A 19,368-nucleotide genomic window follows, 5' to 3' on the forward strand; every position below is an offset into this window, starting at 1 on the left:
TTTTAAATGCCATTTTGTTTTCAGGAAGTAAAGGCATTTTTTTTTTCCCCTCAATATTATTTTCCAACAATCTGCTAGCCGAATTACGCTTATGCTAGAACTTTTACGGAACAAAAGTGCTTAATCATGACGAAGATTAGGTGCGAAATTGGGAGAAAGTGCAGAATTGCTTACTGCTTGCCTCGTTTTTAAGAATTCCAAATACACGGTGTCCATGTACACGTCGACCTATTTTCACTTGAAAAAACAAATCAGAATTGCACAAAAATGGCATAGCACACACTCTTGACTTTATCCATGTACGCTGCTATAGTCCTAGCTAGTAACCTTTATCGCCTTACCAAAATGCCGCCAAACTACCTGTTAACATATTCCAAAGATTAGCCGTGAAATCTTTTAACAGTATGGGGAGCATAATTGAGCAAAGAGTTAAAACAATAAAAATTCAATTTTTGGTGCTCAGTAGTTCTTACATTATGAATAAAACATTTAAAAAAATCTTGAAGACAGACAAATAAGCTTTAAATATTGTTTTAACTAAACCACTGTGTCAATGCATATTGAATTATAATAGACTGAATTCACTCTAAATCTTAGAAACAAATATAATCTTTTATATTTTAACTGAATCTGAGAAAACTCTCAACCTTACTCAGTATGTACTTTCGTAAAGCTTACTTAATTTGCTTTAAATGATATGCATTGAAATGAATACATAAATTAAATAATGACAAAATGCTTCACAGAATAAATCATATGAATTTTATTGGTTCAAATTTACAAATCAATTAACAGCTACATGAAGACAATTGTGTATTATTTCATCATTTGAAATTCTCCCAAAAATCATAAGATGAAATTTTGCAAGACGAAAAATCCCAACGGTACAAGGAAAAAAAAAACTAATTCAACAAAAGTAAGTTGAAACATATATGCGATAGTGCTGAAAAGGAGTGCTAAAATTAACTTTGTATATTTCAAAATTGCTGATTGTACACTTTTTCATGGAATAGTCCTATTCTATACACTGTAAAATAAATCCAAAGAATTTGTAAAAGATTGAAAAACAAAGTAACTGAAATCCAGTCTTAAAAGCCAAGATAGAAAATTACTTAAATTGCATGCTACATTTCAGTTGTTATTTACATTTGATGTTTTTAGGATTATAAATCATTTTTACTCGTTTATTCCATTCAGAAAGATGCAAACAAAATGAATATTCATAAAAATACCTTAAAATAACATAAATTGGAATTTCAGTTTTTAGCTAAGTATTTCATATCGCAGTTATGTTCGAAAGGATCAATCGTTGTATCCGGTTAAATCTGTGCGTAAATATATTTCACGTATTTGGATGATATGCTAGTTTTTTTGCTTTTGTTTTTGTTAACAAGAAATAGATTTAATACAAAATGCATGAAAAGATGCAGATTTGGTAACATGGTAATACATAATATTAGACAGTTAAAGATGCGAAATGAAAATTTATTTATTTGTCTTATAAGGTAAAAGAATGAGCTGGAAAATTTATGGGTTCAGTTAAATTCAACACATCAGATCCTAGTAAAAGTATCATAAAATGCAAAATAAAAAGTTTTAATTTGATTAAAACATGAAACATAAATTTCCTTTTTTCCCTCTTAAGATGTTACAATTTTCTTCAGAAAATTTCCTAAAAATTTATTTTAAAAGAATGAAGTATGTTTTTAAACCTCTAATCATTATGTTTCAAACACTTAGAAGCAAGTACAAATAAACTTCTTCAGAGAAATAAAATTTACATAATTATCTTCAGAAAATTTCCTAAAAATTTATTTTAAAAGAATGAAGTTTGTTTTTAAACCTCTAATCATTATGTTTCAGTTAACACTTATAAACAAGCACAAATAAGCTTTTTCAGAGAAACAAAATTTACATAATTATCTTCAGAAAATTTCCTAAAAATTTATTTTAAAAGAGTGAAGTTTGTTTTTAAACCTCTAATCATTACGTTTCAGAAAACACTTATGAACAAGTACAAATAAAGTTCTTTACAGAAATAAAATCGAATCATTCTTTAAAAGAGTTTTGTTTAAAATAATTAAGTACACAACTGTAATGCAATATAAAATTGATGTTTCTGCTAGATTTTAAATAAAATAACAATTACACTATTGATATTACTGTGATAATACAAAGAAACAATACAGACGATTTAAAGAGAACATTTTTCTAACGCAAAGGATGTCGAAATTCACAAAATCTTTATGGCGCATAACAATTTAAGACAAGACTTTAAAAACATAGCCATGTTTAATCATAGTGCTTTGGGAAAAAAATGCTGAAATTCTTAACATAAATTATAATTATACGTTTTAATTTATTTTTACTTTGTTATGTTGTAAATGTAAATAACATTATATACGCTTTAAAAAAACATTAGGAGAAAAGAACATTCTCAATGAAACTGTAAGTTGACAGTTTTTGAAAATTCATGAAAAGAAGGAAAATGCACAAAATTTCTAATTATCTAAAGTCTGCTGATCCTTCTGAATATTTAATTTCCAATCAAAGCGTAAAATTCAAGAATCAGAACTGATGGTGAGTTAGCAAATGCTTCTTTCTCTCCTGAAAAAGTTTGCAGCATTATGAAGCGTTATTTTTAGCTCAGGCAAGTGATGAAATAATTCTCTCTGCTATAATTCACACATTTTCATAAATTGTCTTCCGTATTCTATGAAGAAAACGATAAAACGTACTTATTCATCTATAGGACTGAGGGAATACAACAACGCAAAACTTCGATCAGTTTAACGTACGATATGACGTCTTGCTGTTATATTTAAAAATGAAAAGAATATAGGACATTTTAATATCCTCTTTATACATGTATACGTAATATAAACAATATAATTCCCAAGTAAGGAATCTTGGATATTTGGATAATAGTCGTCCGACTTGTGTAGATATCGACAAGAAGTAAAAAATATTTTTAAACCTCCCCGAAGTATGGTAGGGGCAGTTCAGCAAGTCCACTGCAGGAACTCAAATCAGTGCTCCAACTGATTATTAAATAGATCATGTGAATTTTTTAATAACAAAAATCCTCGCTCTTGGCGACAAAGTTTCTAAAATCTTGGCGACATTGGCATACAGAACTAATTACAGCGCTTAGTCCTACGACGTCCAAATCGTGCAAGTCCGCTTCTTTTACAATTTTGGTTCGACCTTGGAATGATTACATGTTATGCCGCAAAGGAAAAGACCTACACAGTGGTATTTTTAGAATTAATATTGCACCCACGGTAGTTAAGACAGCGTTCTTTCCACACAGGTAGTTCACGTGCACACCCACACACAATCAAAATTAGTCTTTTGTCCCAGTAACTGATAGAATCCGTTAGGGGGGAATTTTTTTTTTTTTCAGTTTTCAGCGTAGCAGTTTTCACAAATGTCCCAAATCCAGAGCGTGGTGCAAAGCTGCCAAATCGGAATGACTGCTAACACGCCAAAACGGGAAATTCATCTAAAACACAAAAGTATAAAAGTAAGTTTCAGAATGCCTTCTATACTTATGGCAAATAAAATGACAGATTAATGGTTGAAATTACATATATACTTGAAAAAATACTTTATAGCGTATGGTACTTTGGAAAACAACCGGCACAAATCAAAAATGCAAGTTAAGAAAAAATTTTAAATAATAACACGGCAAAAGAAATATCGGTACTATTCCGTTGTGAGGACCGTAAAAAATTGCATAGAAAATGTATGCGCAAAAGCGCCAAATCTAGCAAATGCGCCCATTTAACAGCGCGCTAAATCTAGCGTACGCGCTGATTTCAAAATTGCTTAAGTTTAGATAGTTCTATATTTCTTAAGACGCCATTGAAATCTAGTTTAATTTTTAAATCCGTTTTTGATTTTAAATCCTTTTTTGATATCCTATGGATTTAACAATTTGGGACTTGTCCATGACGAAAAGTCTGCAATAGAATTTTTTCAAAGAAAGTCCTCATTCATTATAGAAAATTATGTTTGAACAACGAACGAGATGGAATTATGCTTTAGCGATAACTCGGTGGAGAAATAGCAATGCAGGAATCCATTGAGTTATGTTTAGCCCTTTTTTGATATAAATTATAATAACGATCTGAAATAGTTATTTGCTCTTATGCTTCCATTCAGTCGTGTTTAGCATTTTTTATATAAATTATAATAATAAAAAAAGTATTATATGAAATTAACCTTTCATATGAATTAAAACAATAAATCTTTAGATATTTATTTACTATTATACTTCCTTTCTTGCTTTAGGGTTGCCGCAATTATTTTTGACAGCACTGGCATCAACAATAGTTTGGCGATTTTTTACGGTCCTCAAAACGGAATAGTACCGAAATAGCTTATTGGCCTACTCTAAAAATCAGAACTAAATATTTTAATAATGCCTATTCTAAAATCAGAACTTAACAGCTATTCTAATCTGCATCAAATAGGTACGAAAGGTAATTTTAATTATAGTTACTGGCCACGAAGTAGTACCACAGAAAAAGGGCCCTAAATTGAACGTATTTCTGTATTTCGAAAAAAGCATAACTGTGCTCTAGTGCCCGAAGGAGATACTTTATGGCGTACTTCTACATAAAATTATTCATTTCTTTAAAAGATTGAGTAAATTAATACATTTCTAAAGAGAAAAAAATTAAGAAAATCTGATTTTATATTACGCCTAAAGCACAGACATAGATAAACAGAATATCTGCTAGAATTTCAGAGAGGCAGTCTCGCGCGCTGGTGATAAATATACTTTTTCCCCGTACAGCGTGCAATGTTGCCATTGCTCTCTTTGAAATCGTTGAGTTTGTTAATCAAAAATTAGTTAAAATTTTATAAAATATGAAATAGACAATAAGACAAATTGGAAATTCCAAATTTGGGCTTTCAAGTCGAATTCAGGTGGAGGACTACTTTATTCAAAATTCGATGACTCCTGGTACCATTGCTCTTTCACAATGGTAGAAACATGCGTACATTCATGCAAATTAGTCATTGTTTAATGTCATTGTTAAAAAAATTTTTGGGGCTTTCAAGTCGAATTCAGGTGGAGGACTACTTTATTCAAAATTCGATGACTCCTGGTACCATTGCTCTTTCACAATGGTAGAAACATGCGTACATTCATGCAAATTAGTCATTGTTTAATTTCTTTAAATATAATACAGAGCGATAATATTTGGTGGCAACAATCCGAAAAGTGAAACGGACGTTTATAGTGACTCGACGCAAAATGCCCTTTCGAGACTAATAAAACGTAGCTTTTGTGTATTCAGATTCAGGGGGAAATGAAAAATTAGTATTTTTTTAACTATGCCAATTTTCTATCAAAGTAGTTCTATTAAGCTATGTTTGTTTTATTAAATTGTTTGTAGTGTATGAAGATAAAATCTATTTGTCCTTCGAACAATCGCTTAAATAAAATGTAATTATAATGACCTAGATCTAGATTTTGCCAAAATAAAATTAATAGCTCTAAATTGTTAATTTACGGTGTATGAATGTCAGTACCTGAAAAGTATGTAAATACTGAGAAACATTTCAGTCACTTTTACCTAAAGTACATTTGCTTTATTTATTTACTTTTTTTATCCCAGAGGGGCAATTTGACCAGAAGGGCTATTAATTTCATTTTGGCATTTTGCGTTAGTTCACTATTAACGGGGTTTCAATTTTCAAACTGTTGACACCAAATACTAGAGCCTTGTATTATATTTAAAGAAATTAAGTAATGAAGAATCTGCATGACTTTATGTATGTTTCTCGCATTGTGAAAAAATGGTACCTAGAGGCATCAAATTTTGAATAACTTAATCCTCCACCAACATAGGCACCTGGACTCCTGAATTTTGAGTTTCGAATTTGTTTTATTATCTATTTCATATTTTGTAGAACGTCAACGAATTTTTAATTAACAAACTTAAACAATTTCAAGGCAAGCAATGGCAACCCTGTACGGAAAAAACATTTTTATCAGCGCACGAGTGTATGTATCGGAAATTCTAAAGATAAGCTCTTTTTAAATTATTTTGTGATATTGCTGTTGAACTGAATTTTATGATTTAAGTGCGAAGAACATGATATTCAACAAATAAAGGTAAGACACAAAACGTTAAAAAAAAAGCCTCTTTGGGCGTGATATAAAATCTGAAATCCTTCAGATTATTTTTATTTTCTGTTCGCTTTGGCAATTTTGAAACTTGTATTTTACTAAAAATGCATGCAATATAAGTTTGCTTTTTTGCCTAATTGTATATTTACATTCATGTGTTCCTCTTCTTAAGAAATTAAAAACCGTTTTCAATATTAAATACTTAAAAATGGTTCATAATCAACCGAGACTTTTTGTAATAAGTAATACCATAAGAAACTTATTATATTATTTTTGCAGGAAAAAAAAAAAGCTTAGTTTTTCCAATTTTTATAAGCAATAAAACTGTAAAATTCTAACATACCCAATAATTTCCTGTGGCTCTTTCAGTGTATTGCAACTTTCAGTTGGTTAATTATCTTTCACGTTAAAAACAACAATTACAAGATTAAAATAATTCTGTTTAAGGAATTTCTCACTGGAGACAGTTCAAAATACTATAAGGTATTTCTCCCACTTCCCTAGCGTACGTTCGTGGTGTAACGGTAGCACGCTGGGCCGGTATTCCAGAGGTCCGTGGCTCGATTCCCGGCGAAGGCGGTTGCATATTTTTCATCTCGTCTGCCTCCAAATTAACCTAATGACTCTACAATACATTTAAAAAGGCGACACATCATATTATTATGATAAACGTAAAGTAATTGTCATTAATGAAAAAGCTGTCAATTGCTTTTCCGGAACCATGCCATTTCCTGGAACTATTCCGAGTAATATGTTTTTCATACTGAGTGGTTTTTATAAATTTAGGTTTACATCTTTAGCCCACATTAACAGTGAAATCTTTAACAGTGAATTAACAGTGAATCATGGCATCTGTACTGTTTACGGTACTGCAGTACACATCGAAGTTTAGACATTAGGTACTTTTAAAGCAGGAGTACATGAAAAATGAGCAGTGCCGTCGCGGGAACTCGAAACTGGACCTCTCGAATACGCGCCGAGTATGCCACCACGAAGGCATGCAAAAATGCCTTGTATCTTTACAAAGCAATTAGAAACATTGTAAGAGCTACCAAACGAAAAGTAATTCCACATTTTCCGAACAGTAAAGCAATTAATATAATAGTCTACAAATTAATCTCAAATAAAAATGTAAGTGTTCCTAAAATGGCGCTCTGCCCAATCTTCGCTTTGCTAAGCACTATTCAAGTCTTATCTATAATGATTTGCATTCTGATCACAGAGTAATGGCGTATCATTTAAAAAGGTCCGGCTAAGAGCAGAACTGCTCGAACATGTTAAAGAACAATACAAATTTAATTCGAACTCGCAGCCGGAAACCCGCCTTCTGAAAAAAACAGGTCATGGTGTTTGCTTAACAATTATTTCTCGATGAAGGGATGCAATATTCTTATTAGTTATTTGCAGGGAGAACTAATTTATTTGGGTCAATTTCCAGTAAGATATTTCTCGGTTAAGTGTGCTTATGAAGCATTATGGTTTTCCTCATAACCTATTGTTATCGTAGAGGATGGTAAGTGTTTTATGATGTCTTGGAAAATACACAATGAGAGTATTAAACGAAATCGTTTCTGATCGTACGCCGTAATTTTTATATTTTAGAACAAGCGCTTGCGAGAAAAGAAAATTATATATGTGTAAATGATAATGAGAATAATATTTGCTTTTATATATTTATATTTAAAATATGTAATGAATGTACATGATGACTATTAAATTAGGGTATAAATGGTTACCTTTAGGACTAATAATTTGAATTCCTTAAAACGTATTTGTGATGGTAACGTAAGTACACAAAAATCCGCATATTCTTTATCCGTCAGTAATTGTAATTTCATGAGCTTTATCACTAAATTAATACTCAGTGTATTATGAAAACAATGGCTGTTATAGAATGAAGTGAAAGCACTTCTACCAGAGTATAAGAAAACTAACTTATATTGTCTGAAATTATTAAATTTAATTATAAAAAATAACAAACTAGTTTTAAAAATAAAAAATTAAATATTTTTATAACAATAAAAAATGAAATTTAATAAAGAATATAGAGAATATATAAATGAAAATTATTTAGGAAATGTGAAGAAAAATTTAGAAAGCAAGTATCACTATTATGGTAATTATTAATTAGAATTTGTTAATAGATACATTGCAAATGCCAATTAAAATGTAAAACAAAAGAATGAAATAAGAAAGATCCCGACTATCAAGTGAAATTTGAAGCTCTCCATACAACCAGCAAAAATTCATAAGAAGCGCGTTTTTTTATCTCGCATATCCCAACAAATCTTTTTTCAATTTAACATTTCTATTCAGTTTTACAGTATCCGAATTTAAATCTTAAAAATTCAGAGCACTAACTTAAATTTAATTAAAATTCGCTAATTTTAAAGTTTTGCTTTTTGTTTATCTTTACAGATAAAAAAATGAAATGTATTTTATGCTTAAAATAAATAATATTAAAACAGAACCACTCATCAAACTCATCTAAGCATATTTACCTACCTATATGTTACTTTCATCACTGGTTATATCAAAAAGAAATCTGGGAAACCTAATGAAAAGTAATTCTTCAATCTCTTTTTTTTTTTCAAATAATTTTTTGTACAAATCATTTCCTATTGAATAGCTGGCAACATATCTGTAGTTGTATAGTTATCGAAGTATTCACAAAAATTTCAAGGTCATGGAATTTCAAGGTCATTAGGAAGGATTAATTTTGATACCCAGCTAATGTTATTTAAAGTTATTAAGAAGTGCACACTGCTTTTAAAATTATTCATTTTCTTACTCTAATCAGCAATGCATTTTTAGTATTTTTAATGTGTATTTTTAGTTTAGCAGTGTATATGGTATGTTTTATTTGTAGTATCAGCTTTACTATGTCAGTGTGTACTTTTCTGATACGAGCAGTGCATATGGTGTGTTTTATTTGTAGTATCAGCTTTACTATGTCAGTGTGTTGTTCAGTATTCTAGTAATAGATTGCATAATATGTTTTTTTAGTAATGTGAGGAATTATAGTAAGTGTGTAATTGTATAATAGTAAGGCAATGTAATATATAACTGCGGGCTTGAAATTCCATTGTTAGTCTTGAATTTTACAGTTTTTTTTTATCCTTACCAGTTTTGTACCAATGCAGCTTTGTACTTCTAAGTATTTTTTTTTAATCTGTGAAATCAAGAATGTCATATGTATTAAAGGTAGTCCTTTGTATTCTCTATCTAGATGTGACTCTGTAATTTTTTTTTTTTTTTTTTTAATTTAGACTCAATAAATGCTGTTATGGCTTCTGCAAGGGCGGACATTATACTGCAAAGGCTTGTTCCCGGGCAGTAGTCCTCCTTAGCAGTGTAAAAGTTTTAAAAAAAAAGTATTTTTATACAATAAGGAAAATATAAAGATTTTAGCTTTTATTGATTAGCAACAAGTTCCGATTTTGACAAGAAGTTAGATTTGTACAGCTAGGTAGTGAAGGGGGAAAAAAAGCTGATTTCAACTGTTAAAAAGAAAAGAAAAATGTGTGAACTTTATTTTTTTAATCTGCTTACGATTTTGAATAATTGTTGAAGTGTATCCTCTATGATCAACCGAAGCACGGATAGTTTGCAGTTTAAGAGAATTTTTGAAACGCGATGGGAAGATTTTTGATTAAGTTTAACCTGAATAAAATTGGGGATCAATTTTTTCGTTTATACTTTAATAAAAAGTTATGATGTTTCAGAAGTTTCTTTCGTTTCAGGCGTAATTTGGTAAAACGATTAATGGCTGAAGGCATGACAAACAATGACGGCAATCAAACTAACTTAACTAACCAATGGTAAAGCTCAAAACATTGGAACAATTTCACACTGAAAATGAAAACAAAACAAAATATTTACAGCTAGTAAGCATGAAATCAGATAATCAAACACATTAACTAGTTATTTAATTGTTCCAACTTATCGTTTTGCACACTTCTCAGCAATATTTTTTGCGTTTTCTAGAAGAGAGCGTAATTAAATTACATAGTTTAAGCTTAATGAACAGACTGATATTGGAAATTAGTTTAACATCCTTATGATGTTCGATTAATGACAAAACAAATTTACTACTCTGTCTTTAACTGTAACTGATACTAGTCAAAACTTTCACATGTTTTATTTAGTGATCTTTGTAAATTCTTACAAGTAGATTTCAGATATCAGAAATGGGAATGGAACATTGCATATTTCAAGATTTTGCTTCTGTTACTTTGATACAGAAATATAAGCACCAAATGTGTTTAATTTTTAATAGGTATACCTGTTTAGCGGCATGCTCTTCGTCTCTTCCGTCACCAATGACAACATAGGTACATTTCCTGCTGAACCTGGACACAATGCGCTCAAAGCATGTGTCTTTGCCTATGGGGGAAAAAATCAGTTTAAGTTAAATTTTAAAGTAAAAAAGACTTTGAAATTCATTTTATGAACTCGAGAATGCCAATAACCGCTTTCAATAGTAGCAAGCATGTTGAAATTTTTCAGACCATTTCAATTTTTTCTCTTGTGCCTCGCACAAGTAGTTGCGTTGCTCTTCTTTAGACAGGCATTCTGTCCAAAAAAGCGGCAATCCAATTATATCATCCTTTACTCTATTCACCTATTTCCATGTCCTGTGATTTCTAACCATTTCTAAAATTTAACGCTACTTTGAAGAGACTAAGATTTTCTGGTGTAACTACTACCTAACAGAGTGCGAAACAACACTTCTCAGTAAAATGAATATAAGATAATGAAATATTGCATTGATTATCTGAAATAAGATGCCACCAAAGTCGGTGTATCGTATTTCTGAAACACAAGTGCACAAGTTACTTTGAAATACTTTAAAAGCGGCAGTATCCTTAATGTAGCATTCCACGCATATATTTTTAAAGGAGGGTTCCGGTTATTAAATTGCCGCATATATATATATTTAAACAAATTAAATTTAAATTTTAACAAACAAGTATAAAAGTAAAAAAGCAAATTTAAAGCCAAAATTAAAAAAAGCAAAAAGCAAATTTAAAGCAAAAATAATAATAATAATAATAATAATATTTTTTTTAATTTTATTTAATAATAATTTAATTAAATTTGTATTTAAATTTAATTAATTTATTTAATTAAATTCAATTTTTTCTTATGCAACAATATATTGTGAATGGGATTAAAATCTCAGAGAACGTGAGTTTGTAAATGACAAAAGTTATGGGATACTAACGTATCTTTCCTTAGCGAATGCTCGATTAGCGTAAAATATGCCTGAACAGATTTTTCATATAATTCACAAGATAAATTTCCACAAAACTATTCCTTGTTTTAAACAATGAATAATCTTATAAAGTTTTGTTTAGTTTCACTAACAGTTGCTTTATGCTAATGTGCTTTTCTGTTTTTCTCCTTTTCCTATTTTTCTGCCAGAATGTAAATTTCTAGCTCGCGTGTATTCAAATGAGGTAGAAAGGAATTAGTATTTAAAGGAATTTTTTAGAGTGTAGGATCGGAGCCTGTTCCGCCTGCTGCAGGCCACGTTGCTATTTTGATTCTCTTAAGAATAGTATTATGCGGTACTGCGTTATTCTTGCCGTTAGGCTTACCACGCGGATTTTAGGTCAGAGCCAACTCGCTCGTTTCTTTATCTGTGTTAGCCGTTGGGCTAACTTACATTTACTTATTTGAGTGAATTTTATTAGTTAAGATACAATAACACACCGAACAAATTATTTGCGCTTTTGCAGCTGAGGATGATGGTTCGGTAAAATCATCGAAACTAGTCTTGTGAAATTTGAAAATATAACGCTGATTTTTGTTATTAGCTTTAATTTAAGCCATAAATGCTGGCTATTCAAGTAGCACAAGAGATGCCTTCTCATAACTTTTATATGAGTTAACTAAAAGCATCCTTTACACCCTGAGTCCCTGTGCTTATAATCAGTGATAATCCACGTAGGTCTGAGAAGTTTCATACATTTAATGCTAACAAAACAAAACAAAACAAAACAAAAATGTGCATTTTCGAGTGTTTTTTACATCAAAGTTTTTGAATTTTATTTTGCATTTGCTGATAAATAATATTGATTTGAATAATGCTTTTAAAGTAAAGTTTACCTGAATTATCTTTCAGATAAATCGAACTATTCGCAAAAGACAGTAGCAATTGCTCATAAAAAAAGCAATAATTTTCAAACAATTACTCATGAAATAAAATGCAATTTTTGTAATTTTTTCAGCTTTCGTATGGCATATGATGCTGTAAAGCGAAGGTAGTAAGGGATTTACTGTAATTACTCATTTTTAGCCAAACCTAAAAATTGTCAGAAATATTGTTTTCTTACCTGTTTTGGTGGCACTGTATATATTTTCTATAGAGAAAACCCCACCAAGATTATACAGCAGAACTTTGGCTAAGGCTGGAACAAGTTGTGTTGTTGTCACCAATACGTTGACACAACTTGACCTGCACAAACAAGATAAAAAATTTGAAAAATCAAACTAATCCTGACATACATTTTCTTTCATTAAAAAAAAATATTATAGATAAAGTAAATGGAAATCAGTGATCCCGTTGATAAACATTTTACAGAAATTAAGAACAAATAGATTCATCAGTGTGAAGATATCGTTATGAAACCGTTTCTCTGAATTAACTTAGTAAAAAAAAAATAAATTACAGAAATATGAAAATAAAAAGAAGTTATTTTAAAGTAACAGAAGTAAGAAAAGATGAATTTCTGAAGATGGAAAAGTCTTTATAAATTTAACTTCCGTTTAGTATAATCATTTGCAATACGTAAAATTAGTTAAAAAAAAGGGGGGCCTTCATCAGTCTTCCATGATATCCATGGAGTATTTTTAGTCCAAAGGGATTTGAATCCCGAAGGACTATTAGTTTCGTTTTGGCATTTTGCGTCGGACTCATAAATGTCGGTTCACTTTTCAAACTGTTGCCACAAAATGTTAGAGTCCTGCATTATATTTGAAGAAATTAAATAATGAAAAATTTGCATAAATGTATGTATATTTCTCGTATTGTGATAAAACAACGGTACATAGAGTCATCGAATTTTGAATAACGTAATCCTCCAACGAATATGAGCATGTGGAAGACCCAATTTGAAATTTGAAATTTGTTTTATGATCGATTTCCTATTTTTTAAAACTTTGACGAATTTTTGATTAACAAACTCAAGGATTTCAAAGCGAGCAATGGCAACGTTGTGCAGAAAAAACATTTTTATCTCCAGCGCGTGAGTCTCTGTATCGGAAATTCTAAAGATATGCTCGTTTTAAAACTATTTTGCGATATTGCTGTTGCACTGGATCTTATGGTTTAAGTGCGAGGAACATGATATTTAATAAAGAAAGGTAACACACAAAATGTTAAAAAACGCCCCTTTGGACGTAATTTAAAATCTGAAAACATTTCAGATTTTTTTTTTTTTTGTTTGTTTGTTTGTTTACAAAAAACAACATCTAATTAAACTTTCAAACAGCAGTGTTTCTTTCCGACATATCCCTAGCACTATACATTTTAGAATAAGAAAATACGTAATATGCATTTTGCTTTGGAGCTATAAGATTGATTATTATGGGCACGAAACATAGAAAACAGGCTATTTTCGGCATTTGCATTGCCGAAAATCGAAAAGAATTTTCACTACACATAAATGAACATTAAATAAATAAATATAAATAAAAAATAATGGATTGCTTTCTATCGATTTTCGCTTTTAAAGGGGGTGGAAACAAAAAGTAATATGTCAGGAATTCCTGTTGCAAAATATTGCAATAATAAATATCAAAAATTCAATTACAAATAGCCTAAGCAAACATCAAATTCAATGAAATTCAATATAACAATCTAAGAAAATATCAATAGCCTAAGAAAATATCAAAATCCTTGCCTATTCTTGTAAGATAAGAGTTACCAAACTTAGAGAATTCCTGCATTTCTCATGTCGACTCGATAATTGAAATAAGCAAATGTCAAAATCCTTGCCTATTCTTGTATGATAAGAATTACCAAACCAAAGAAATCTCCTACATATTATACGTCATCTCGATTGTAGGGTTTATATTTATTTTAACTAACATTTATTTTAAGTTTAAACTATCTTTCCTGTCAAGCCTTACTTTCCCCTGGAACTGCCAATGGCAGAGTATGTAAATTTTAGTAGAACGCGCAAGGATTCAAATTATCAGCGGAAGTTTTCTGATTTAAATAGAAAGGAAACGAGTTCGAGTGTGTGATATTCTTACTTCACGAGCGCGGAGGTAGTTGGCCAGAAATTGAAGAACCCCGCGTTTCGGCCTGTGTGCTTGCCTGCAAGTAGTGTTAATCGTTCAACGTGATCTTCATGTTTGCTGAATTAGCAGCGGTATTGTAAAACGCGGTGAGGTTAGTTACTTTTAGAGAGCCTCGTAGTTAGAGTCTTGTCTTTAGTTTCTTTTCAGGTTATTATTTTTATTTGACCGCCGAGTTGGCGCAGTTTGTGAGCGTCAAGAGCACGCACTTGTACTTTATTACGTTGAATAAAAAGGGACTTAAACCCTTAACAAGACTCTGTCTTTTATCCAGTTTTCATAGTCACCTCTTGGTTGCGTGCAAGTTGGAGGCGCGCAACGCTACACGATAATTGAATTCCACAGATATGTGGGAGAGATTTAATAACTATACCAGAAAGTTAGAATCATGCCTTTATTTTACCTGGAATGAATAATTGAGAGGCATTTTAGGGCCAGGGTCACCCAGTTGTCTGTTAAGTTCTCGATGTCAGCACGAAGTTGTAACCATTCTTCTCTTTTGACTGGACCCAGCAGTCCTAGAACAAAAAATAAATAAATAAAATAATTTCGTCTATATTTCTACTGAATAATTTCTCTTTTATATTATCGGCAAAAATTATGTATATTATCTTGTAATAATCAAATGTATGGTCTAAAAACGAACGAAGGAAGCTGAACTACTGACATGAATAGAGGTATGTACAGATGCATTTTTTGTTTTATGACGCATCATTCCACCTGCCTCATCGGCCGAGCGGTAAAGACGCTGAACACTGGTAGTTCGGTCCGAGGTTCGAATCCTGCGAACGGGCTGGCTGCATGGGCGTTTTTGTGGTTTTCCCCATGTGTAACGTGTATACGAGCCAGTTTCCCTTAGAAAGTCCTCCACGAAAGGCATCCCTCCCCTTAGGCAGATAGCCCTAGTGTGCTTTGCCATAATTAAAAATACAATACATACACCACCTGCCTCATATATTTGAAAATAATGAAAGCACCTTGCCATTCATGAAAAGCAGTTAAAGAAAGTACGCTGCTCCTAAAAAATTAGTATATTGAAAATTAACTAAACTTCTTATAGAAAACTGATCAAAAGCAATTTATATAAAATCATTAATTAGCATGAGTTACCAAGTCTTCCAGTTGATTGATCTCAAAATATTGAAACTAAAGACAATTTATGACGGTAAAATTATCTCTCCTACTTTGAAGAAAGCCTTTCCGTATTATTATGATGCATCGTAACCTCGACAGAAATGCAAATCTCACTTCTTGATTTCACAGAATTTACCAACTGTTGATGACATCTTGGGGACTTGGACATCACTTTTCTAAAAATGTACTTCTCAGACTCTGAAGAGTCAGAAGCAATTTGGAAAACTTCAATTCGAGGCATAAACCATCCCACACATGTTCAATCAGATCACATCTGGTGAGTAAGCTTACCGATCCATTTGAGTATATCTTCTTCCAATTCCAAGTACTCTGCCATCAGAGATGCTTGTTGCGGATAAACATTGTCATCCATTAGCAAAATTTCGTATCCAACGGCATCCTTAAACAGCCTTACATGGGACTCCAAAACCTTTTTCACATATCTAGGAGTCTTTACAGAACTTTTATGAAATAAATGCATCTCAGTGTGATGATTTTTTGGTGATTGCACTTTAAGGCGCTCAGAACCGCTTCCCAAGAAACGCGTTCTTCCATGAACAAAGTTGCATGTTCCTTGCTGTCTCCAAATCAAATACTACTAGAAACATTATTCAGACTATATCTGAACTCGTAAGCAAATAGTATTCGATCCCTCTATTACTCTTGTCTCCACTGAACATAACAATGACATAACCTTAAATGGTAGACCTCTTTGGTAGATGAAGTGAGTAGGCCACAAACCATTGGTTTTTATTACGTAAAGTCCAAACTTATAAAACCTTCGTTGAGCAGAAGAACAACTTATTAGAGCTCTTGTGGCGGCCTAGAGGTCTAAAACCAACTCTCTTGTTGCATATCTATAGTTTCTTCGAGTCAACAACGGTAGAAAATGGTTTTTGCTCTTGATCTGTTTGTCTTCTAATTGATTCACAGCTTAAAAAGCGATTCTAATGTCATATCAAGTTCTTAACGCGACACTTCAAGCATATTATCATTTTTACCTTGTACTCAGATGACGCCTTTGAATCATTGACTACTCTCATTATTCTTTGAGAACCACAAAAAGTTTAAACAACATTACTCATCAGAAATTCAAGATTTAGTTCTGTTTTCGCGATTCCTCTTTTCGTGTTTTTCAAAATTCTTCCTGTTCCCGCGAATTCGGAGAACACAGTTCCCCTCCCACAGCTCCTCAGGGGATGTCACGATAAGTCATCAAGAAGAGCTGGACAGTTTCTTTGTGAATAAGTTTAGGCTCTTCTGGAAATCTTTAATTTCATTCTGTTTATAATTCTTCTACAATATTAGCTGTTATATTCACATCTTATGTTAACCAATATATAACCAAATATATCTTAGGACTGCCTCTTCCTGTTTTCATATGTACAGTAATCTAGTTTAAAATTGGAATAACAGTCAAATTGGCTCTTCAGTGATATATGCAAGAGTTTCACAGTACCTTGGATATTTACTATCTACAAAATTTGCCTTTATTCCAAATGCGAAGCATCTTTGCATTTTACAGTGAATTTTGTAAAATTGCGAAATGCATTTCTCGGAGGAAATGCCAGCTTTACAAATGCACACATTTTATTTCTGGTGAGAAAAGACTACTTCATTTGTATTAAGACCAAAAATTGAATGTTGCTAAAAACCGTATTTTGAAATTATTAATCTCAATAAGAATCAGCCAATAGCAAAGATTCAGGGTGTCCAAAATAAGAATATATTTAAACCGAACTCAAAAACATGCTCATGCTATGTTGATACAGCTAGGATCAACCTGTTTTTTTTTTTTTTTTTTTTTTTTTTTTTTTTTTTTTTTTTTTGTGTGTAATAATATTACACCTATCATAATGTAGTATTTTATATGCTTCATTACATTACATAGACATAACAAAAGCCATATTGCACTGAAACTCGATTTATTTGGACATTTCCATAGCCCTGTTTCTGTTTACAGTCCCTGGAGAATATTCGGTGTTTGAAGATGGTGCCATATTCCGAAACATGGATAAAGAACACATAGATAAAGTACATAAGATAAAGCTACATAAATAAAGAACGCCTAGATAAATGTACATAAACATAGATATGGTACATAAGATAAAATTACATAGATAAAAACATATAGATAAAGGTACATAAATATAGATATAGTACATAAGACAAAGTTACATAGATAAAAACATATAGATAAAGGTACATAAACATAGATATGGTACATAAGATAAAGTTACATAGATAAATGTACATAAATATAGATGTGGTACATAAGATAAAGGTACGTAGATAAAGAACACATTGATAAAGAACACCTAGATAGTACACAAAAACTCGTCAAGCTGTTTAAATTTTCATGCAAAAATAATTATAAACAGAAAATGCTTAACGACAGAAAATAAAAGGTTTCTATAAAATTTTAGACGATTAATAGATCAAGTTGTCATTATAATTTATTATTGTTACTTCTAAGATGATTTTGCTTATAAAGAACAGGATGAGAGATCAGGTTAAGAAAAAGTGTAAGGTTTAATACCTCCGACATTGTTCCTGTATTGGTTATACACTTCCTTGATCCTTCTGTACCGAAAGGCTAGTTTTCTCATCCAGTCAACACCTCCCCGTACACCAGTAGCAAGGCATAGACTCGCATTGGTGGCAGCGGCATGGAAACCATCGGCTTGAAAGTTATAGTTTCTATGGAATTAAAAAAGATTTCTGAAAGCACGAAAATAGAAATGCTTTATTAGCTGAGGGAAGAATTTTACAACCCGAAGATTTTTTATTACGATTTAAGAGTTCAAAGAGCGGTTCACCATAATTTTTTTTATTTTAATTTAAAAATATAAAAAACTATACGAATGTTTAGTTTCATTCTTAAACAGAAAGTATATCTACTGTTGCCAACCCAAAAAACTAAATTTTATTACCGAATAAGTAAAACCATTTAAAAAAGAATTCCAGTTTTAAAATCAGCAGTGTTTGTTTCTGTATTTCGTTTTCGAAAATAAAGTGCAGTAAACAAAAAAATATCAAATTACTAAAAGGATTTATTACCCTCTGAATAAAACGGAAAAAAAGAATTATACAGAGATGAATGCATTCTGCACTTTACTAAAATATTTTATCACCACCATTCGATTTTATTCAGATGAAAGAATACATAAGTAGCAGAATTAAAAATTTTGATGTCAGTATATATTACAGAATATTTAGATGCCTATTTATTAATCACACAATCGCATTTATGATGTACAATAACACTTTTTGCAAGATGTTGCTAAGAAGTACAAGTCAAATAATTATTCACTTGATTCGCTTGCTTTTTTTTAATATCGAAGATTATATATAAGATTTTACGCATGTTGATTTACCTTGTTTTTTATTTTTATTTAAAGACAGGACGTTTTTTGCCAAGTGGAAAAATATTTTTAACAGAGAAGTAAGATAAAATATGCAATTCCAATGTATGCCAATATGTAATAGATGAATTAATATAATATATCAGTTTAAATGTATATGGTGTTCAAAAATAATAGTCGTGTAATATTTATAGTTTGTTTCGTTTAATATAACATCGGTAGGAAACAGCTCATCTAAACTCACGCTTTAAATATTTTTACGCTTTTATGTAGTATTTGTTACGTAAGTTAAATTTGAAAATCGTTTTTTTTTTATCTCGTTTATAATCAATATATTTTTTGATAATGCATATTATTATTACCTCTGATACTATTAACTATTGATATTAAAAAAAAACTATTTCTGCTGTT

At 31.0% G+C, this 19,368-nt stretch overlaps 1 protein-coding gene across 6 annotated transcripts in view; it reads right to left on the bottom strand.

The window, feature by feature from the left end:
- Nucleotides 1–739: 739 nt before the first annotated feature.
- eya (eya transcriptional coactivator and phosphatase 2) overlaps nucleotides 740–19,368 on the bottom strand; it is a 493,645-nt gene continuing 475,016 nt past the window's right edge. For all 6 annotated transcript variants that reach the window (XM_085814100.1, XM_085814095.1, XM_085814105.1 and 3 more), the window contains exons 15-19: nucleotides 18,132–18,292; nucleotides 14,862–14,976; nucleotides 12,490–12,611; nucleotides 10,434–10,534; nucleotides 740–3,505 (exon numbers count right to left, since the gene is read on the bottom strand). In XM_085814100.1, the coding sequence (XP_085670226.1) occupies nucleotides 3,425–3,505; nucleotides 10,434–10,534; nucleotides 12,490–12,611; nucleotides 14,862–14,976; nucleotides 18,132–18,292 (580 nt within the window). In that variant the 3' untranslated portion in view covers nucleotides 740–3,424. The remainder of the gene's footprint in view (nucleotides 3,506–10,433; nucleotides 10,535–12,489; nucleotides 12,612–14,861; nucleotides 14,977–18,131; nucleotides 18,293–19,368) is intronic.

Source organism: Stegodyphus dumicola, chromosome 1, assembly GCF_044657685.1.
Source record: "Stegodyphus dumicola isolate Sdum_Otavi_A_Nest chromosome 1, ASM4465768v1".
Lineage (NCBI taxonomy): Eukaryota > Metazoa > Arthropoda > Arachnida > Araneae > Eresidae > Stegodyphus > Stegodyphus dumicola.